This window comes from Lutra lutra, chromosome 1, assembly GCF_902655055.1.
Source record: "Lutra lutra chromosome 1, mLutLut1.2, whole genome shotgun sequence".
NCBI lineage: Eukaryota > Metazoa > Chordata > Mammalia > Carnivora > Mustelidae > Lutra > Lutra lutra.
Window position 1 is genome coordinate 154,545,753 of NC_062278.1, and position 22,509 is coordinate 154,568,261.

Genomic DNA, 22,509 nt, shown 5'->3' on the forward strand with positions numbered 1-22,509 from the left:
CCCCACTTCTGTTTAATGTCATGTCCATCACTCCAAGTCACTTGATCTTGACATTTCAGGGCTTAGTGTCTGGGTACTGAAAGCTGCTGGAGACACAAAAAATGCCAATTATGGAACATGCCAGGTCAGTGCCCCATCTAAGTAGAGCTACCTCCCATTCAGACAGCAGGACTCTACCAAGGCTTTGGCTAATCTGCCCGAGAGAAAGAACATCAGATCCACAAGGCAGAAAATCAGTCAGCCCACCATGAAAGAGTAGCTTGGCCCAATTAGATTCTGTTATGTTCTGGAGAGCATCAGGTGCTGGGCAGCATGAGGGGAAGCCCAGCCACGGGCCAGAATGAAGGCCACGTCAGTGGGAGAGTAGTCAAGTTCCTGCTGACCAGGTCCTCAGGACTGCTCTGGACCCTCCCAGTCTCCACAGAACCCCTCTCTGAAACAAATATGAGTCTTCGGTCCCAAGAAGTGTATCTCTATCCTAAGAAAAACCAGATGACTTTTGGGGTCTGCTGCAATTTCATTTTCCACTCAACTACTAAAGCCTCTTACTCTGCAACCATGCTCACCAGGTAACTGCTTCATTATGTGACTTCCCATACCCATGCCCATGGGGAGGGAAAGTGTCAGGCAGGCCAAGGTTTCTATTCAGACAGTCCCTTCTTCTCAGAAAGCAAGCTGTTTATTTTATTCTTTAGATCCAGACATTTCTTCTAACCAGGAGCCTAACCAAAACCCCAGAGCTTTTCAATTCTTCCTTATCATGTATCCAACATCTTTCTCTTCCTTTAGATCCCCAAGTCATTATGCTGAAGACACGGCCTTCCAGCTTCTTCCCCATCGCACAGACCACTGTTGCTCTGGGCATGGGATTCTTCCCGCTGCAGTACAATCTTAGATTTAGATTCTTTAGGGAACAGCAAAGAAGGCCAACCATGGGGCCTGTATTCAAGACTCTCTGGGAAATTACTTGAATGGCACCTTTCACCCCTACACCCCTACTGCTTCCCCCCAACATTCCCTCTAGTCTCCAATTACACAAAAGTCAAAGTCACTGAATGAGCATCACCTTCCCTCCTGTGCCTTTGTCACTCATTTCCTCTTCCTAAAATGCCTTACCATTAGTCATCTGCTGGAGTTCTTTAAGACCTTCTTCAAATGATTTCTCCACCACAAAGACGCTCGCCTGATTTCTCTACTTCTAAGTAATTGCCCCTGTCCATAAACTACCCTGTAATTTTGTCTGTCTTTTTATCTGTAAGGTTTCCCATTTCCCTACCCTTGTCCCTACCAGAGGGGATCATGGTACAGACTTTCTGTTATCTGACTCTCAACACAGTTCTCTGGACACAATATTCATTTAATTCAGGAAATAGATGTTGAACAAATATACTATCACCACCAAGAAAAGCAAACTCTTCAACCTGCCTATAATTTTTTTAAAAGATTTTATTTATTTATTTGAGAGAGAGAGAGCAAGAAAGAGCATGAGCAGGGAAGAGAGGGAGAAGCAGGCTCCCCACTGAGCAGTGAGCCTGATGTGAACCCTGGGAGCATGACCTGAGCCCAAAGCAGATTCTTAACTGACTGAGCCACCCAGGCGCCCTGCCTATAAATTCTTTAGTGCTATTTAGAATGTGGCTGAATGGTTTAAAACATCTAACTACCCAAAGGGTCATCGTAGCATGACCCAGAGTTGTAACTGACACTCACGGTGATGTCTATAAATCCTAAGAAATGGCTAAACTTATTTTGTGCACTGTAAGGATTCTCATTCTGGGGTGATTTTGTATGCTGCTTCTTCCTTCCTCCCCCTAAACATTTAGCAATGTCTGGAGAGAGTTTTGGCTATCACAACTGAAGCTGCAGTAGAAGGGAAGGTGGTTACTGGCACCTGCTGGGTAGCAGCTGAGGATGGTGCTAAATACCCTATCATGCACAGGACAGATCCCACTCTATCCTGGCCCCTTCAACAAAGACTTACTTGGCCCAAAATGTCAATAATGTCAAGGATGAGGAAATGTGATATATTTACTTTAAGGTAAGGCAGCATATAATACAGCAGAAATGGTTCCACCAAAATTTTAGGTGCTTTTAAGATAAACTATGGCCTCAAAAAAAAAAAAAAAAAAAAAAAAAAAGATAAACTATGGTCTCATCTAAATACTTGTATAAAAAAGTATCATTCCCCCAAAAAAGTATTATTGCAATCTAATCTTTTTTTTTTTTTTAAAGATTTTATTTATTTATTTTACAGACAGAGATTACAAGTAGGCAGAGAGGCAGGCAGAGAGAGAGAGAGAGAGCAGGAAGCAGGCTCCCTGTTGAGCAGAGAGCCCTATGCGGGGCTCGATCCCAGGACCCTAAGACCATGACCTGAGCCGAAGGCAGAGGCTTTAACCCACTGAGCCACCCAGGCGCCCCTTGCAGTCTAATCTTAATTATGTACTTATTACTTTGGTTATTTCATATATATATTTTATAACAAAAAATAAAGGGGATACATGACCCAATAACCTATATTTAGTACAAAAAGTTACTCACCTTCAATACATCCCAATATGCCACATTATTATTGGTATCTTTGGTTAATATATGTCTCTTATCATTAAGAATGTGACACTGAATAATACTCGCACCCCCTAAAGGAAAAAAAACCACACAATTAGGAAAATAATTCCCTGTTTAAATTCACCATATGGCAGTAATTACTCATTGGCATGTAACAACAGAAATCATACAATCTACCAGAAAGGAGAAGGTGAGTCAAAAGATACACATACAGTTTTTTATATATATATATATGGCTGTTTAAGGCGAACCTAAGAAAAATTGTCCGGTTTTATTTTATTTTATTTTATTTTATTTTATTAAAGATTTTATTTATTTATTTGACAGAGAGAGCGAGATCACAGTAGGCAGAGCAACAGGCAGAGAGAGAGAGAGGGAGAAGCAGGCTCCCTGCTGAGCAGAGAGCCTGATGCGGGGCTCGATCCCAGGACCCTGAGACCATGACCTGAGCCGAAGGCAGAGGCTTGACCCACTGAGCCACCCAGGTGCCCCCAAAACTGTCTGATTTTAAAAAACAGATTATAGATGAAAAAACTCCCTCCTTCGAGGGGCTGCCAGTGGAAAACTGTTAAGGGCAAACAGTTTGAACCACTGGGAAAAGTTCAAGTGATAATAGCAGATGTCTGGATCAGTCCCATCTCTAACTCTGCCTCCTGCATGCACATGTGATTCTAGAGGCATCAGCATGGACACAGAACTGTGATGAACACCTGCTCAGCGTTCTACTCCTCACTCGGGTGTTTCAAGTCAGAGCTGCCACTTCCAGCTGAAGCACAGAGAAGTCGGGGACCAGATGTGACTTGTGCCAAAAGATAACATTCAACCCTCTATATTTTACAAAGTGGTTCTTAGCCCACCGCAGACCACGACTATTCTGACGCTGGGCAAAAAGATTACCTCAAGAAAGTCTGCTTTTTAAAGTCACTAGCATTTAAAGAATATTTTTCTTCTATTTAAAATAAACCAATACACTGTGTCTTCTATTGACATCAGAATTACACTGAAAGGAAGGTCGCCTCCTTTATTTTTGTCAACCTCTTAATAACTATAATTAGCCTCAGTAAAAGATATAATACCTTCCACCTTCCTTACTCACCTTTAATAACCTGGTCAGGCTGCGTACAAAGTGGTGTTATAGGATTTGTACAGTCATTGTCATAATCTCCAGAGGCTCTAAAATTATGAATTCCCTTCAAGGTCTAAAGGAACAAAATTCATTTTTTAATCATTTTATGCTTTCTAAGCTTTGCCAATCTGTTTAAAGTGGCAAGAAAAACAAAGGACAAATGAGAAAAACCAAAACAGTAACATCAACCAAAAAATACTTAATCATAAAGTGTAATTATCTACCACGACTTCAAGAAACAAACCAAAGATTAAGATGGGAATATTAATACTGTCTTTTTGGAAGGAAAAGTAGGCATTCTTCCAGGTAAAGTTATATTGATCTCACATTGGGACAATGAAATGTAGACAAGATATATAACATTTTTTACAAGTACCGAGAAAGCTGAGAAAGGCCACTTGACTGGTGTATAAACAGAAACAAATGGAAACACTCTATCTCTTTTGTTATCCACATATAGTCGGGTAAGCAAGAAAACTTAAATCTTCTTTAATGAACATTTAAGAATTAAAAGCACTTTTAATAATGACCTCTTTCGTTATCCTCCATTTCTATCCCTGCTCTTCACGCTATGAGGAAAAAAGGAATGAATTTGAAAGCACAATTTTTCTATTTTTCTCTTACACTTGGAAGAACAGAAACCTAACAAGTGTCCTTGCCATGTTGGTACGAATAGGTATTCCCTGCTATCCAAAAGTTAAGCACTCGTATGAAGTCTTTTATAAGCCAAGACGGTGTAAAGACAAAGAAGCAATCACCATTTTATAAAAGCAAAAATTCTCTTCCGATTTCTTCTGGTTAGAGACAATGGGTAATCATAATGGTGGGAAGCAAACTTTCAGATAGTGGGGAAAACCTGGACCTGGGCTGCCTGTGTTCAAAGGCAGTTTTGTGAGCTCAGATGCTGTACTAACATTTACTGGTTCTATCAGGCAACAGTGCCTACTCCAGGCACATCAAATGTCTATCTTGGCTCCTGACCAAGAAGTCAGAAGCTTCATTTGGACTATTATCTTAATTTTAGTACAATCCTTCAGAGCACTCACAGAGGCTTTCAGATTTTTGCACTGTTCAAAAGCATACCGAGCGTCAGGTTCATCTTGAGCATTTGCTACTGGTATCTGGCAGGTCTGCGATAACAAACCACATGTTTACAAACCTCTGTGAGGGATACGGCAGTTCCCTTACCCATTTATTTACTGTAGACTTAGTCGTGGCAACCCAGATTGCGGGAGGGGGATCAGCTGATCTATCAAGCTCCATCTGAAAACAAAGCACAAAAACACTGCTCTGTGGAATGCAGACTCTCCTGAGCTGCTGGAACTAGCTACCTATTATTAAATACCAACTCCTTCATCCCATGTTTGTATGCTGACTGTATGCTGACTGCACTGTGGCAGGCAGTAAAAGCTAGGGTTGCACAGAATAATGAGGGAGTGTCTCTGCTAAAGGAAAAATGGCCTTTACAAATATAATAGGGGTGACTTTTCACCAAAAACAGTGGCTGAAAGTTTCAGCGTAATTTTAAATTAAATAATTAGGGGATCCAAATGGGTACTGTCAAAAGGGTGACTTACCATAATTTTGTTTTTGTTACTCTTGTATTTTGTATTTTTTTTTTTAGTAATAAGGAAGTAGGTCTCCTTTTCTCTTTGAAAATGTTTGTAGCAAAAAAAATTCTAACATAGCAAAAGTGACAAGTACCCACATAATTCACCTCCCTCACCTAAGAACAGTATATCTGTGTACTGTGTACCTTCTGTATTTTTAAAATAGAACACACAGAAATACATCCCTACATCCATGCATATAGACAGCATGAACATGAAATCACTCTATGGCCAGTCATCCACTATTCTTCCTGTGCCAGGAAATTGAAGGTTGGGAGTAATGGGACAGGTAGACTCCTAGCAAGTAGGAATCCTCTTCAGTTCAAAGTGATGTTTCTTCTAACACAGTTATGGCACCATTAAGTTCCTGCACCTTTTCCTCCACAGCAAAGAGATCCTGGCAGCTGCAGGACTCACACGCAGTGTCTCTTCTCCCTGCTGTTGGCCCCCAGCAGCCTGCTTCCTGCACAGGCTCTTGATTTCAGCCTCAACTCCCTTGCTTCCCTAGATTACTGGTTTTGTCCTCCGAGGGCGACCCCTATGCTGAAGAGCTATACTCGGCCAGGATGTGTGCGCTCCTAGGCCACAAGCACCGCCTCAATGGTCTCATTCGATCTCTATTCCTTTTTTCAGCCCTTCCTTTTATACTGTGGTCTGGGTTTCAGGGGTCTTTTAGTTCCGTGGGTATCTGCAGTTCTGTTTCTTGCTTTTCTTGTTTTTGGATGACTTCTGTGAAAAGGAAGTAGTGCTGTCCTTATGCCTCCATTTTAAATCTGGAACTCTCTTTACTATGGTTTTAATGTGTAGTTCTGAGATTATCAGGGAAACCGAGCAACTTGTCATAAGATGACAAGGCCACTCTGCAGTCCAGGCTTCACTTTCAGCAGGTGTCAATGTGGACAGCTTCTGGAGTACCCTTTCACCCTGACTGATTAGCAATCAGGACTACTTTGAGGCAGTCATGGTTTGAAGTATGAACTGGCTTGTTCTCTCTTCTGGAGCAACTCTTCCACATCCTCCCTCTTGGGCAGTGGACATACTTGTACTTTGCTGTTGTCTGCTCATAGATACCTGAACTTGTCACATCCCTCCATTAAGGACAGGTTAGGAAGGCCAACTGAGCTCAGGAGCAATGTGGGCCAATCACACTGGGATTCGCCAGTGGGGCAGCTACATGTCACTGAGGTACCGAAGAAGTCACAATTTCTTCGATAAGTGACTAACGAAAATTAAAATACCTATTTTTACAACTCCACAGCTGATTCATGTTTTCATACAGATTTTGCCAGATTGCTAGTACATGTAACAATCTTAACCACTAAACTAAAATACGGAATGTACCTTGAGAACTGGTGCTTTTTCTTCACAAATTAGTACCCGAATGTCAGGGTTTCTTAGGTCTGTACAGTAAATTTTTCTGTCCCTTCCTCCAGAATACACATGTGTGAAGGCATCATTGACTTGCAGAGCCCAAACACCTTCATCATGGACTCGATACGTTGCTATACATCTCTGCTGGCCAAGGGACCAAAGACGAATGGTCCCATCAGAACTGCCGGAAAGGCACTGAAAACGGAGAAAGTTGAGTTAGAATAAGTTCCAGCCACAAAAGTTCCTGCTTTGCTGTGCTCTGCACTCGGTGCCTCTCCTGACTCTATAGTGTCAAACACCCACGTCTAACAACCCGTATTTCTGCCTCTGATGAAGACCTCTGATAAGCATGCACCACAGGCTGAAATGACCGAAGGCAACAGTACATGCTAAAGCAGAGGAAACTTCTGGGCAAAACTGCCTCTGTCCTCTCCTACCTGGCCACATGCAGAATCAGCATCCCCAGGGAACTTGTTAAAAATGAAGATTCCTGGTCTGATTCCAAAGCTAATGAGGCAGATTCTAAATCTGATGAGGCAAAAACTCTGGCAGGGTCTATCAATCTGTGTTTTGATAGTTTTCCAGGTCATTCTGGTACACTAAGGTTTACAACCTTTGCACTAGGCCAAAAGGTCTTTTGGAGCCCTAGGTCACACCTCTGTCTCACCTCTCCCTCATGGCAATGGATTCCTAATGGCCTGCCAGGTCTCTGACATTCCATTAATAAGAGTCATTAATTCCATTAATAAGAAGCAAAATCTAGTTTCAGGCTTGTCACTCACTCTTTGTGACCTTGCATACTTCCCACCTGAGCCTTAAGTTCAACATTAATATAAAATGTGGACCTTCAGCATTCAGAGTTAACATCAGCAATTCTGACACTTTCTGAAGGCTCAGGAGCATAAACTCCATAGAAGATGCTGGCACACAAAGTAGGGCTGAGCACACTGTGACTCTGATAGAAAGAGGCTGAATTGGCCACACCACATTCACATTCAGCATGCCTGGGGTTCACTACCAGTTACCATGGTGACTTGCAGAAGAGAATAAAAACTTGCTTCTTTGGGGGAAAAATGGTGTCAAGAAAAAGCAACTGTTGGTGCTGGTGTAAGAAATTAAGAAGGCAAAGAACTTCAAAGAAGAGAAGATAGTTGTGGGCTTGGAGACTTAAAAGTTTCTGAATAGATGAGGCCTTCAAGAATATTAAGATTTATTGGCGTGCCCTGTGACTGGAAGGGGCCTTTAGAACTCTGGACATGTTTAATTAAATGAACACCCACTAGGAGACTCCCCCATAAATTGCCAGGGGCATCAGTGTTTTAATTCCTTACTCCAGTTGGTTGAAGAGCTTAACCAACAAGGAAACTGTCTGGAGGAAGTTACAAGCAGACCTCCGACATACCTGTGGGAGGACCCATGCAATCTGATGGAGAGAGGCCAAGGAGGGGCTCCCCCGTCCAAGAAGAACTGCTACTCTGAGGTGGCAAAGCTGTTAGTGCAGCTTTATTTATTTTTAAAAATTTATTTATATATTTATTTGACAGAGAGAAGGAGAGCGAGACAGTGAGAGAAAACACAAGCAGGGGTAGTGGGACAGGGAGAAGCAGGCTTCTTGACAAGCAGGGAGCCTGATGCTGGGCTAGATGTGGGGTGTGATGCAGGACTGGACGCAGGGCTTGATCCCAGGACTCTGGGATCATGACCTGAGCCAAAGGCAGATCCTTAACAATTGCACCACCCAGATGCCCTTGTTAGTGTAGCTTTAATCCCTCAGATCTAGGCCATGTATCTCCAGGGAGTAAGGTCTGACAACTTTAGGATAAGGAAAACTAAGGTGATAGGCTGAAGTCCTAGTAGTCCTGGCAATTTGTAGTAGGGAAGAGTTAAGTCCCAAACCTAAAGGTATGGCTAAAAGCAGATGAGGGAACAGAGCTGTATCAACTCTGATACTGAACACAAAATAATCTCTGATGGCAACTGTAATCTAAGACCACTAAAAAGCAGGCCCCTAAGGAGACAACAATTACTTTTAAAGTACAATGCTGGAGGCGCCTGGATGGCTCAGTTGCGAACCATCTGCCTTCAGCTCAGGTCATGATTCCAGGGTCCTGGGACTGAGCCCCGCATCAGGCTCCCTGCTCAGCAGGGAGCCTGCTTCTCCCTCTCCCACTCCCCCTGCTTGTGTTCTCTCTCTCACTGTCTCTTTCTCTGTCAAAGAAATAAATATTTAAAAAAAATAAAAATAGGGGCGCCTGGGTGGCTCAGTGGGTTAAGCCTCTGCCTTCGGCTCAGGTCATGATCCCAGGGTCCTGGGATCGAGCCCCGCATCGGACTCTCTGCTCAGCAGGGAGCCTGCTTCCCCTTCTCTCTCTCTCTGTCTGCCTCTCTGCATACTTGTGATCTCTGTCTATCAAATAAATAAATAAAATCTTTAAAAATAAAAATAAAATAAAAATAAAGTACAATGCTGGCCAACTTCTTTGCAGCATTTGGTAGTATGGTTGAAGGATGTGCCTATTTTATAGGAATTCTAGTGCCTGCTACCCTGTAGGAGGCTAGAGTAATCATCAAACATTTCCCACTACCTCCACCCTTTCACTGGAAAAACGTGAAGACCCTGTCACTAGGAAGTAATTCTTGGGACTAGGACAGAAGGACTGAATGGTTCTACTGCATTAGACTTAGGGGCACAGAGTCTACAGCCCTGATCAGGTTTTTGTGCTTTTGCCAACAGAAACGAGGGGAACCAGTGTATTGAGGCCAGGCTGCTGCTGACCAACACAAGTGTTTCTGGAATGCATATGCAATTTTAACTGTCAACAGTCAGCAGCAAAGTGGGTAAGGTAAGTTGGGGGGAGGAGTGGCTTGATGCTTAAACACCCCTAGACTTTAAGCTAGGTTCGGCAAAACTTCAATGATAGGAAAACCCTGTGAGGGACACAGAAGAATGCCACTGACTCAAACCAAGATGGAAGACTGTCCCAGTTCCTCAAGCAACTGCCTGAGCAAGTACAAGGGATGAAATGTCAGGTAGCTTGGCCCAATAATATTGGCACCATTCAAAACAACTACAGTGGCGACAGTCCTCAAATAGTAAGATTTGCTAAATAAACAACACAACAAATGAAGGGAATGTCAATGGGATTCACTGGCCTATTATGCATATCTTATCACAAGTCCCCGACTCCTGATGCCACCAGAGATCCTACATTAGAAGCTTGCAGGGCAACTCTGCGGGATGCAGTATGTGCTCTTGTCCAGCAACTAACTATCTCTCTCGTATATTACAAGAGTTTGAGAATCAGTAGTCAAAGGGTTCTTTCTTCTCCTTTGACTCGAATAAGTAGTTGTTATTGCTGTTTTGTTGATCAATTCTCTAAGTGTGCTGTGTAGTTGGTGGTTAAGTTTATATTTCGCCTCTAGCTGCCAAGAAGGAAATGGATGGAGGAGGAACTCAAGGAGGGTGGTATCTGTGTAATTATGTGCTCTACCACTCAAGGGCAGCATTTCCAGCGGTCTGCTTACAGTAAGTGGAGCTGACTTTACATGAAGTCCATCTGTAACCATACGTGCTACCTAAAAAGCACATTCATGACTATATAGCTAGGAAACAAGGCAAGGAGTATAGCAGCAGGAGGAGCTTTAGAAAGTCTGCCAAGCCCATTAGCTTCCTACTGAAAACCATCTTGCCCACAGTCCCATTTCAGTCCCATGAAGACCACAAGACACAGTCAAATCCTGAACGAACCTCACAGAATAAGGCAGGGGCAGCAATCTCAGGTGTAGCCCAACAGCTACACTGCAAACAGTGAGGAGCTGACGGAACTGGGCTTCTTTAACTCTCAAGAAAATGGGGCTGGAAAGGAACTCAACAATGCTAGAAAATGCCATGGCCTATAGACAAGTATATATTTACTATTTGTAATCTTCTCACAATCATACAAACTAAATGTTATGGTCCCTACTTTGCAGATGAGTAAGCTAAGGACAAGTAACATGAAATTTTCTCCTCTAGGCCACACCACAAAGTACATTAACATCGAGATACTTCTGCATCTCCAAAAACCTCCATGAGCACCTTCAAGCCTCTCTTTGCCTGGTTCTGAAGATGAGTTCCTGGTTTTGGCTAGTTTTCCAAACCTTTCTCTCACCTCTGGAGACAAAGGTTTCTCTAGTCCATGTGTGAGGCAGCTCCTATGATCTAATTTCCACAGAAGTGATGGCACCTCTCATCGCGCCACCTCCCTACTCTCCCTTTCCTAACCTGCTCGCAATCAATTCCAGTTAGCTCTGGGCTTCTCCCTGGCCCATGAGAAAACATGGCTTGGGGAGGCAGGGGTACAGGGTAGTGTTAGGTCTTAACTGAAAATGGTGCTCAGTTTTTGTTTTTATCATCTACATCGATGAAAGATCATTTTCCCACTGCTACAGAACAAACAGAATTACACCCAACAAAACACTAGAGTATCAGTACATGTTCAAACATTATCAAGATGTTTTCCTTTGAAGTGCTGACTCTTAAGTATTACGACAGGTGACTAAACTTATACACTGTATCTACAATCAAATGACAGGATTTGCCCAAAGTCAGACCCACTGTCAGCAAATTTCTCCTTAACTCACTAGCACAAAGCATTCAATACCAAAACTTCCTTTTGCTTTATACAAAGTAACATTTTAAATTATTTTGTCCCATACACATCATAACTGCATATACTTGTTGACATAAGTATTATTCTGAGGGAACTTTTTGTTTGGCCTTTATTTAGAAGTGATGCAAACAGAGTAATTTCAAAATGTGGATTACTATTATATACAATTGAGTATTTTAAGGTTTTAAAAGTACACCACAGTTTATGTGTGGCTTTGGGTTGAGATCAACCTAGGCAAGAAAGCGGGGACATTTCTGGTGCCCGGAATTCTGGACAAGGTCCTTAGGTAAACGTGCATGTGGATGTACGTACCTGTGTGCCATCTCTGTTCAACAGCAGTGCTTTGACATTGTCGGTGTGTCCTTTCAACTTCATTAGTTTTGCACACGTTCTTGGATCCCATACCCTTAAAACCTGTGTATTTTAACAAAATATTATACAACCTGTGTATATCCATGAACAAATTTCAATGATAAATGATTTAGAAGTCAAATGACAACCATTACACTCTGAGAAGGAAATACTGTTCTGCCAAAGAACACTGGCTGAGGCCCCCAGTCTTCTCAAGTAGGAGGAAGCCTTTATAATGTCAAAACACAAATAGGCCTCCCCCACCCATCTACCCTGCCCCCATCACCACACATGACAGTAATTATATAGTTACATTCTTGTTTGTTCAAATAAAACCCTTCCTTTAGCACCCACCAGGCAAAACCATGGTCTATATATTTAGTAATTACACAGATCAAATTATTTTGGTGTCTTTGTTTTCCAGTGTTAAAATATACCCGTTAAGCTCCCCCTTACCTTCTCAGTGGACCCTGATACAATGATTGTTCCCAGTTGATTCATTGCCAGGCTATAAATGGAATCTTTGTTCCCACTTAAAGAAGAAGCTATTAGGGATAAACGAAGCAAATGTTAACAAAATCGTCAGCTGTTCGGCAGCTAGTCAGCAAAAATTTTAAGTTTAATTATTTGGTTTAGAAAGTCTTATCTTAACTGAGGGTTACTGGAGGGGAGAGGGCTGGGGAGGATGGGGTGGTTGGGTGATGGACATTGGGAAGAATATGTGCTATGGTGAGAAAATAATAAAAAAAAAAGAAAATCTTTGTGAGTGCTCTAAGGAAAAGAAATCTAGCTATGATGGAGGTCATTCTAAACAAGACTGTTATCAAAATTTACATCTTTTCTAGATTTGAGCATGGTGCTCAATAATTATTTGCCAAATTGAATTGCACTGCTATTTAAAAACTATCGACATAAGTAATGTATTTTCATAGATACACATATGCTAATTAATATGAAAAATATGCCCAAACTCATCATTTTCAAGGAAACACAAATCAAAACAAAAACCATTATCTTCACCTACCAATTCAGATTTTCAATGAGCTAACAATTCTCAAAAATAGTACAATGGTACTGTCATACATTAGTTGTGGGGTAAGTACAACTTGTTTGGTACAACTCTTGGAAGGACATTAGGCAATGTGTAGCAAGAATCATGCTCACACTTTGATTCAGAACTAAGTTTTATTGAGGAGAAAAAAGTTTCATATAAAACTGTCTACACAATTTGATCCTAATTTTCAATAAAAAGTAAATAAATATACTGAGGACTTAAGAGTGAAGCAGTTAATATAAGCACATATTTAGAAAATTACTGTAGTAAGTACTCAATAAATGTTAGCTCTCAGATTTCTGTAATCATAAATCAACCTGTGTGGTAACCTCTCTAAACAATTCTCAGCAAGATGTATCTACTGCAGAATCTGTTGCCCTAAGACTGGTCTCTGACCTTGGGACAATTCTGACTTCTTTTGCTTCGCTCCCTCTTGTCACTGTCCCTTTGAGGCAGACCCTCCATCTAGAGAAAACTAAATGATCTGTCATGACGGTCCCCAGCAGGGATCAGGTGCCGAGTCACTACAATGGCGCACTGGTGAAAAATCAAGGAGAACTAAGGGAGGGCGGGGCAGCGTTTAGAGTTTTGCATATTTCCTGGGGAAAAGGGCAGAACAATATTCAAGAAATTACAAACCTCAGTCTCTTTTAACATGCCCTTCCTGGCACATCCTAGAGTATCTTACAACTGTTTTAGCTATGTCAGTGTAAGATTTCCATAGCCACAACAAATTGGACCTATATGTAGGGATCTAGACAGCTCAGATCCTGAACACAGGCTTTCCAGGCCAGGGTTAGCCAATAAAGTGCTCCTAAGTGTCCGTTCTGCCGCCTGGCCTAGAGGACTCTAGTAGGTTGAGCCAGCTGTGAGGCTGAGTTTCAAATCTAGACTTGTTTGGGTCTGATCTGGTAATCTGAGATCTTTTAGCTGATGAGAAACCCATGCTATTAACCAGTGGTGAATGTCTGTGAATTGCCTCCAGAGGCACCCAACCCCTCTGAACTCTTCTGAAATCGGCTGGATTGTATAGAGCGGCTCTGAAAGGGTCCCCTAAAATCGGTACTGGAGGCCTTTTCTTTCTTTCCTTTGGGTGTTCTTCACCTCCGCCATCAACTCCATCAACTCAAGGGCTCATAAGACATAGTGATACTTCTAAGAGTCAGAAACTGCCTACTTTGTCAAGTAATCACCACCTCTATCAACGGTATCTGCTGAGACTGCAGCTTTGGGTCAGGCAATGCTGTGGGAGGTACAAAGTGATGATAAGACAGATTCCTTTGCCCTGCAGGAACCTACAGTTTACCTAGGGAGCTAAGACATGCACTTGTAACAAAAATAACCAGGTTACACCTGAAGAAGTTACCATTTTTAGACTGCAGCGAGGAATTAGCTCGTTGTTGTTCAAGCATACTCCTGGGGGCTAGAACACTGTAGGTAGAAGCATTCTCAAAATATGAACCACTGTCTCGATGCAAACCTATCAAAGACGTTTCATAAACCATTCTTTATGTCAACTTGAATTCAAGAAATTTTTTTCAAACACCTTACTTGTGACAGTGTTATTTGAGGCAGTCAGTGCTGTTAAAGTATTCACATCCCAAAGGAATATTTGTCTGTCCAACCCAGCCGAAGCAACCAGTTCTTTATCCTTGGCATATGCTAAGGCCTTTACATAATCCTGTAACAGAACACACATACAATGATCTACTAGATCAGTAAGGAAATGAGCCACATAAAGTAGCGAGATCTCAGTATTATACTAGAGATACTGAAAATTACATTTGTTGTTTTACCTTATGTGTCCTTAGTGTTGACATGCAAAATCCCTTATGTGCATTCCACACTTTCACTGTCGTATCAGAAGAAGCAGATATTACTAGAAGAGGCAAAGAATAAACAAACCTGAGTAGTAAGACTTTTCACCATTTTAAAGACTTATAACAATGCAACATACTTGGAAACCAATGTTCACAAACACACACACACACACACACCCCAAAAAGCTCTTCCTAGAAACTACTGTATTTTGTCTCAAATATTTGCTTATTTATTTATTAAGATTTTATTTTTTATTTGAGAGAGAGAGAGACAGAGAGCACGAACAGGGGGAGGGACAGAGGGAGAAGCAGACTCTCTGCTGAGCAGGGATCCTGACACGGGGCTCAATCCCAGGACCCTGGGATCATGACTTGAGCTGACGGCAGATGCTTAACCACCAAGGCCCCCCTCAAATATTTTTTAAACGAGATAGGGAAAACTTTTTTAATGTTCCAGTTGAAGGAGCAACTAATCTGACTGAGAAAAATTTCTCTAACACAGACTGCAAAACCAAGAAATGGATTGTACCATAACATGAACAAAAAGAGACATTAATAAGGCTAAAAGAATACATATTGCTATCAGTCTATTTATATATAATCCAAATGCAGGAAAAATTAATCTACAGTGCTCAGAAGACAGGAAAGCAGTTATCTTTGGGCATAAGGGAGTGACTGAAAGGACAGTCCAAGGGGCTTCTGGTAATCTGTATGCAGACATGGGTGTTCACCTTTTGAATTTACTAAGCTGGGTTCTCAAGGTGTGTGTGCTTTTCTGTATATATGTCGAACTTCAATAAAAAAGTACACACACACAAAAAAAAAGTACACAAAAAATGAAAAGCATATAAAATTGAATAAAAAACTTCTAGAAGCCCAATAATCCGAAGAAGTACTTACATGTTTTCCCATTACAACAAAGTACAATGTCGTTTACCCAATCGGTATGGTGTTCCATAGATGCTATATACGGATCTTGCTAAAATTAAAAGAAAAATTTTAAGAAAGTCATTAGTTTACTTTAGAGGATGAAATATATTACAAATTATATATATGTTTACATTCTTCAATTACTGTGACACATTGCTCTCAGGTCTTAAAACTGACAAGTGAATTCAGAGTAGAATGAATGAATGAATTTACTTAAGAGAGAGAATGCACACTGAGCTGAGCGGATGGGGAGGGGCAGAGAGAGTCTTAAGCAGGCTCCACTGCACAGTGCAGAGCCCAGTGCAGGGCTTGATCTCACAACCCTGAGATCAAGATCTGAGCCCAAATCAAACAGTCCCCATGTTTAACTGACTAAGCCACCCAGGTGCCCTCAGGGTAGAATTTCATCAAACATTTGGTGCTTCCATGTAACAGATGTAAACAGAAGTTTTGTTTCAGAAATTTCATTACTGAAGAAAGCCTAGGTTTCTAGGACAAATGCTTAATTCTTACGCCTTAAGTTAGCAAAAGCAACAAGATCTGGGCGAGACACTGCATATGACACAGAGTGCTGCAGGCAGGGGTTTCCTAGGAAGGATAGGACGTGAGCAGATCTTCAGGCTGGAGGGATTTGGATTGGGGGTGGCAATGGCTCAGAGCAGACCCAGAAATGATCACGTGGCTGACAAGAATATTGAGGAGCCCAGCCTGACTGTAGAGGGAGATGAACATTTTCGCTCTTAAACTCCTAAAGGTTTCTACCTTCTGAATTAAATGTTTTCCTCATGATATCTATAGCAATTCAGAGAAGAACCAGAAGCCCAAGGTTAAAGGAGTACTACTAACCCGTGCCACTGTATCAATTCAGTAACTTGAGATTCTTCCATTCTTCTCTTGGCTTAATTACCAGGAGAGGCCTTTTAAAGCATTTAGTTACATCCTATACTGAACACAGGCAAGTCCAAGACTCTTCAAGGGTGAAAAGAACAGTTCTCTACAGATTTATTTGAGAAATGATGCTACTCAGTCTTGTCATGAAATGAAGACTGGAAAAAAGATTTCTAAGGGCAGGATAGATAGCTTGCTAGATTCTCTCAGGCTTAAGTTCTTGCGAGTATTTTCCTTAATGTATTTGAAATACTGTCAATTCCTAGGAAAGTGACATTCCAATTCAAATGTGAGTTCCAACAAGTATTTCAAAGCCACAGTATTCTTAGTTTCTGATACTTGGCCACCACTATTTCCACTGGCTAAAAAATTTAAAGCCCACTGGACCGAAGTCCATCTGAAGAAACATTATCCAGCAACTGTGCAGAGTAAGGGCTCTTTTTCAGACTGAACATCAGACTTCCACAGCTTGTTAGAAAGACACAGCCTTTTAAAACTACAAGGTCAAGCACCAGGGTTCTGAAGTTAGACTGGGATCTAATTCTGTCAATTACCAGCTATTTAACCATGGGTTTCTCTGAGCCTGTCTTCTCATCTATGAAAATGAATCACATCAACTGCCTCGAAGGGTTGTTGTGAGAAAACCACACTGGAGAGGAAAGGGCTCAGAGTATATCTGGTACATGTCTAGGAGCTCAGTAAATGCTCTTTCCCCTTCCCTGAATCTTCCTTCCTATGTCATTCACAATACAGGCATTCAAAGAAAATACAAAAAGAGTGCCTTTCCATTTGACTGGGGATTTATTTTTTACATAGATTTAAGTCCTTTCCCTGTTTAAGAAATCTCCTGAAGAAGTTGACCATGTTGTCTTTGTATTTTTATATCAACCTTTTATTATCTAATAAAGCCCTAAGGATTTTTTTGACACCCTAATCACTTTTAAAGAAAGAAATCAAAAGTTCCAGATTAATTATAAATGTAAAAAAAGCATAACCAACTTTTTCTTTTTTTTTTTTTAAAGCACTGTAAAGGTCTGCCAAGAACCTTTTGGGGAACATACTTAAAACCAGAAAATAAATTGCTCAAAGTAATCCTCCTACCAAACCAATCTCTTTGTTCCTTTGTACCAGAGATCTCTTATCACATACCTAGTTTACAGGGTCCCCATTTTAGCTAAAGCAGTTTTGAATATTCCTCTAGGGGTGTTTTTCTCAGAGGCTTACAGAATTCTGGTTGCAGCATACCAAATAAGTCACTGCTCAGAGATTAAATGTGAAACTGTGAAAGGTGCCCTATCAGACAAACGTTTACTGAGTACAGATTTAAAATGTAAAACGCACTCCCTGCCTTACCTTGTGCTGATTGACACTCCATATTCTTATGATTGAGTCTCGACCGGCCGTGAAAAGTCTGTTCAGTGCTGGATCCAGCTGCAGGGCATTGACTCCATTTCTGTTGTACTTCTCCACTTCATCTCGAATAACATAGGATACCTGATAAATACGTCCAGATTTGCTTTTTATGAAGTTATAAGACATGCAATAATAAAATGTAGCCTACTAGTAGCCAATGTGAAATCCAAAATCCCATGTTTTCCAATATAAAACTTATTTTTCAACCCTATAAAAATGTCATTTTATTCTGTAGAGACTGAAACACTGAGAAGTGGAGAAGAATGACATTTGTAATAGCCTCGTCCAGGACTAGTAGGTATAAACCTAACTTACTACAACTGCTTCCTAACCAGGCTCCTCCCCACTCTTGGCTGTCTTGAATCCATCTTCCACAAAACAGCTGGGCCATTTTTTACAAATGTAAACTAGAATGTGTCTCACCTCTGCTCTAATACTCTTTAGCTACTTACTCTCCTTAACTCAGGATTTGATCAGAACTCCTTGACTGGCCTCTTCTCCTGCCACTCATCTTTGCACACTCTGCTCGCCATTCTGGCACACTGTGCCTCCAGACCATCGCACTCACTGGTTCCTCTGTGTGGAAGCTCTTCCTCCCCACTTGTTTGCAGTCTTTACATGTATTTAAATGATGCTTCCTCAAAAAGGCCTCAACCGGCCTGCTACACAAAATGAAGTTTTGTGTTCCTGTAATATGCTAAACATTTCCTTCAATGCGTTTTCCTCTACTTTGCTGTTGGTAACCTGTCTGCTCTGCTCCATGTGAAAACCCAAGAGAATCAACCAAAAGCAATTATAAACAAGAAAAAGGCAGCCCAAAGTAAAATGTTTCTTTCTTTCTTTTTTTAGGATTTTATTTACTCATTGGAGAGAGACAGAGATAGTGAGCAAGAAAGAACAAGCAGGGGAAGAGGGAGAGGGAGAGGGAGAGGGAGAAGATGACCCTCGGCTGAGCAGGGAGCCCAACTCAGGGCTCAATCCCAGGACCCTGGATCATGATGTGAGCCAAAGGGAGAAACTTAACCCACTGAGCCACCTAGGTGCCTGAAGGCAAATATATCTAATCTAACAAAGTAACTGGTTAAGAAAAAACTTGGGGGGCGGGGGGAGAAGATGACTTACAATGAGAACAAGAATAAGTACTAAAAAACATATTTTGTGAGGAAGATACATAATCAACAGCACAAGGTACAAAAAAGAACAATTTGAATAAAGGAGATGTGCCATATTATAGCACAAGAAGATTCAAAATTAATAATTCTTTCCTAAATTTGTGAATTTAATCCAACTTTGGTCAGAATCCTACCAGATTTCTTTCCAGAAGCTGACAAAACACATACAGTATACCTGCTCATTTGTTAAAAACAAAAGGATAGTCTTTAAAGATCTTAAAAGGTAAAGCTATGAGAATTACAATGGAGTAAAAGGATTAGTAGAATAAAACAAAATTTGGACATGTATTTTCCTATTGCAAATTCTTAATTTTGATATAAATGTAGTGTTTCAAATCAATGAAGGCACGATAACCTCTTTAATAAATTGTCTAGGGGTATCTAGTGATTCCACTGGGAAAAATTATATCCTTTCTCTAAATCTTAAACCAAAATGAAACTGCATATGAACTAAAGATTGAAATTTAACAATTTAATCATAAAAATACTTTTAAAAAGACAGGCAAATATGTATAATCTCTATATAGAGAAGGTTCTGCTGATATGACAAGAAATGGTAATCTTTTCAAAGAAAAAGACCAATGCTGCTCTAACACAAGTCAAAACCTTCCATACACACACAACTGCTCACAGCAGCATTATTCACAATAGCCAAGAAGTGGAAACAACTCAAATGCCCACCAACTGATGAAAAGACAGACAAAATGTGGTATATCTGTGCAATGGAATCTTATTCAGCCATAAAAAGCAGTGAAGTACTGACAGACGCTCCAACACTGACAGAATCTTAAAAACATCATGCTAAGTTAAAGAGACCAGTTACAAAAGGCCACCTATTTTAGGAGTCTATTTCCACGAAATGTCCAGAACAGGTAAATCTACAGAAAGAGAAAGTGCATTAGTGGTTGTCAGGGACTTGGAGGAGTGAAAATGGGGGTGAATATTAATGGATATAAGGTTTCTTTCTGGGGTGACAAAAGGCTCTGAATATGGTGATCAATGTGCAACACTGTGAATTTACAAAAGAACCCTGGATCCTATACTTCAACAGGGTGAGTTCACAAATTTTATCTCAATAATGCTGTTATTTAGAGGGGAAAACCAAAACCAAACCAAACCCTGAATGCCAAAAAATAAGATGAGCAAGGTGAAAAGGCAAACATCTAACTAGGAAAATAATGAAATATATATGAAAGTTAAATTTTTACTCTTGAGAGCCTACAGAGTCCATACAAAACAATAAGAAGTCATCAAACTCTCTAACAGACAGAAGAATAAAGATCATGAAGAGGATACTTTTTCAAAAGAAAAGAAAATGCCAACATACACATAAATAAAGAAACAAAAAGGGCCAGGGCTCTATGCACAAAAACCTAACTGCTGTTTTTGACCTAGTCTTTTGGGTATAAGTAACTGTAACAGATATTTACTCAAATCAGCTTAAATTAAAAAGAGAGCGAGAAAGAGAGGGTATTTAACATAAATATACAAGGATATCAATCAGAGCCCAAGGGCAGGAAATATGGTCATGACTCATAAGACATTTTAAAAATAAAATCATGGCACTTCTCTGCTGCAGTTTTCCAAAAGTTTTTCACAGCATTAAGAGTCCAAACTCCTCACATGCTTTGGATCTATCCTGCATCTTCACACTCACTTCAAACTTACTCCCCTCGGCTTCTTTCATGAGAGTTACCCCAAACTCTGTTCTGTTCCTCAAACACATCAAGCCCACCCATACCAGGGCTTAAGTATGAACTGTTCCCTGTGCGAAGAACATCCCCCATCTCTATAAGCCCCCCAGGAATACCCTCCCCCGGCTTTTATCTGGTCTGGCTCATCCTGGCCCTTCGGATCTTAGCAGAAAAGTCACCTCTTCTGAAAGGCATCCCCTGATCTCCTTCCTCCATCACTTACCCTACTTATTTCTTGCACGGTTCTTACCACGCTCGGTATTTCTCTTTTTTTTGTTGTATCTTCTCCTTTAGAATAAAAGCTTCAAGAGAGTAAGGAACTTGTCAGCCTTGTGCCTTCTATCACTGTACCTCATTATAGTGTCTGGCACATAAAAGACACAATAAATATTGTTGCATGAATCAGACACTGGAAAGCCATCAGAACCAAGATGGCTTCATTATCAATTTCAACCTCTCTCAATCACTTCTTCTCTGGGGCTCCAAGGCACATTTCATAGTGGAGACTATGTTGCACATAGGAATCTTAATTTTCAAATTTCTGGCAGATTATCTGATTCGTCCAGTGGGAAATGGTCAGAAAGTAACGACATGATTGTCAGGTCCTCATTCCAGGTGGAAAGTAATTCTTAGCAAAACAAATCCAGCTTACCTCTTCAAGGGTATCTGCTACAGATGTGTGATTAGAAATGGCAAAGAATTAGAAGTATCCTAGTTGGGTAAATTTTGGCACACACCTTATAAAAGAGAATGCTATTTAGTCATTAAAAATGTTGACGCAGATACAGACTAACCAACATGGGAAGAAAGCCATGATGTGTTTTTTTGAAGTGAAATATGGCCAACAGAGGAGTGAAAAATAAATATTACAAACATGTTGCAGAATATTAAATGTGTATTTTAAAACAATAAATTTGGAAGGATATACATACATAAAACTATCAGTAGTTACTCCCAAGTGATGGAATTACGGTGACTGTCACTCACTCGTGACTTTTTTGTATGGTATGAATGTTTTATGACAGACACATATTAGTTAGTTTTTTGAATGTATAATTTAATTTCTGTCCAAATAATTCTTGCCTATATTCAGAAGATCAAATACCGTAGTATTGAAAGACTCTGATGAAAAACCCTGTTGTCTAGGTAAGACTCCCTATACTCAGTCTTAATTCCTTGGGGTAACTCATTTCAACTCTTGGTTGCTTCTGCAGAGTTACTCCCTTTCTCAAAATATTGTGCTTATCCTACAACCTTCTGGCTTATCCATTTGAGACATTATCTGTTTATTCAGGCTATGGCAGGCTGGGATCTAGTGACTCCCCTCAGTAACTCCTCCCTGTACTCTTATGATATAAATGTACCACTATTTTCAGGTGAATACTTCACTAGCACTAGCTACACTGTTCAACTTTGTAACTGCTGTCTACTGACTGGCCAAGAACTGTACCAAGAATACATTTTCTTTCTTAGCTTTTTGTTCTCCCTGGTGTTCTCCTTCTCTTCCCTTCCTCGGGGCTTTCCTCTACTTTAACTTCAACTCCCGGTCATTGCAGCGCTATGTTAGATATGAGAGCAAAGGCCCAGATCACCCCGCTTTACCCAGAAATCTCTCAGAAACACACATCCTCTCACTCTGGCCCAGGCCACTAGCCCTCTCTATCCGCTGGCACAGCTGGCACCTTGGATGCTTCCCTTTACTGCTCTTCTAGGATAGGCTGGGTTCAAGCCATTGTTTCCTGAGTTCCAATGTCTCCTGTCTTCTGTCTTCACTCTCCAGTTTTGCTGAAGCCCATTCCCAGCACCTTAAGAAACTAACACAGGAAAAGCTGCATGGGAGGTGATTTTAGTCCTTACAAG

The 22,509-nt window shown here is 40.8% G+C and overlaps 1 protein-coding gene across 7 annotated transcripts in view; it reads right to left on the reverse strand.

The window, feature by feature from the left end:
- Window positions 1–22,509, reverse strand: part of WDR48 (WD repeat domain 48) — a 50,313-nt gene that overhangs the window by 18,685 nt on the left and 9,119 nt on the right. For 6 of the 7 annotated variants that reach the window (XM_047740133.1, XM_047740151.1, XM_047740161.1 and 3 more), the window contains 10 exons: window positions 17,724–17,864; window positions 15,453–15,531; window positions 14,529–14,611; window positions 14,284–14,413; window positions 12,135–12,223; window positions 11,640–11,741; window positions 6,646–6,870; window positions 4,883–4,957; window positions 3,665–3,767; window positions 2,542–2,639 (listed from right to left, as the gene is read on the reverse strand). In XM_047740133.1, the coding sequence (XP_047596089.1) occupies window positions 2,542–2,639; window positions 3,665–3,767; window positions 4,883–4,957; window positions 6,646–6,870; window positions 11,640–11,741; window positions 12,135–12,223; window positions 14,284–14,413; window positions 14,529–14,611; window positions 15,453–15,510 (963 nt within the window). In that variant the 5' untranslated portion in view covers window positions 15,511–15,531; window positions 17,724–17,864. Of the gene's footprint in view, window positions 1–2,541; window positions 2,640–3,664; window positions 3,768–4,882; window positions 4,958–6,645; window positions 6,871–11,639; window positions 11,742–12,134; window positions 12,224–14,283; window positions 14,414–14,528; window positions 14,612–15,452; window positions 15,532–17,723; window positions 17,865–20,872; window positions 21,009–22,509 lie in introns of those variants that run through there. The other variant, XM_047740179.1, reaches the window with a different exon arrangement.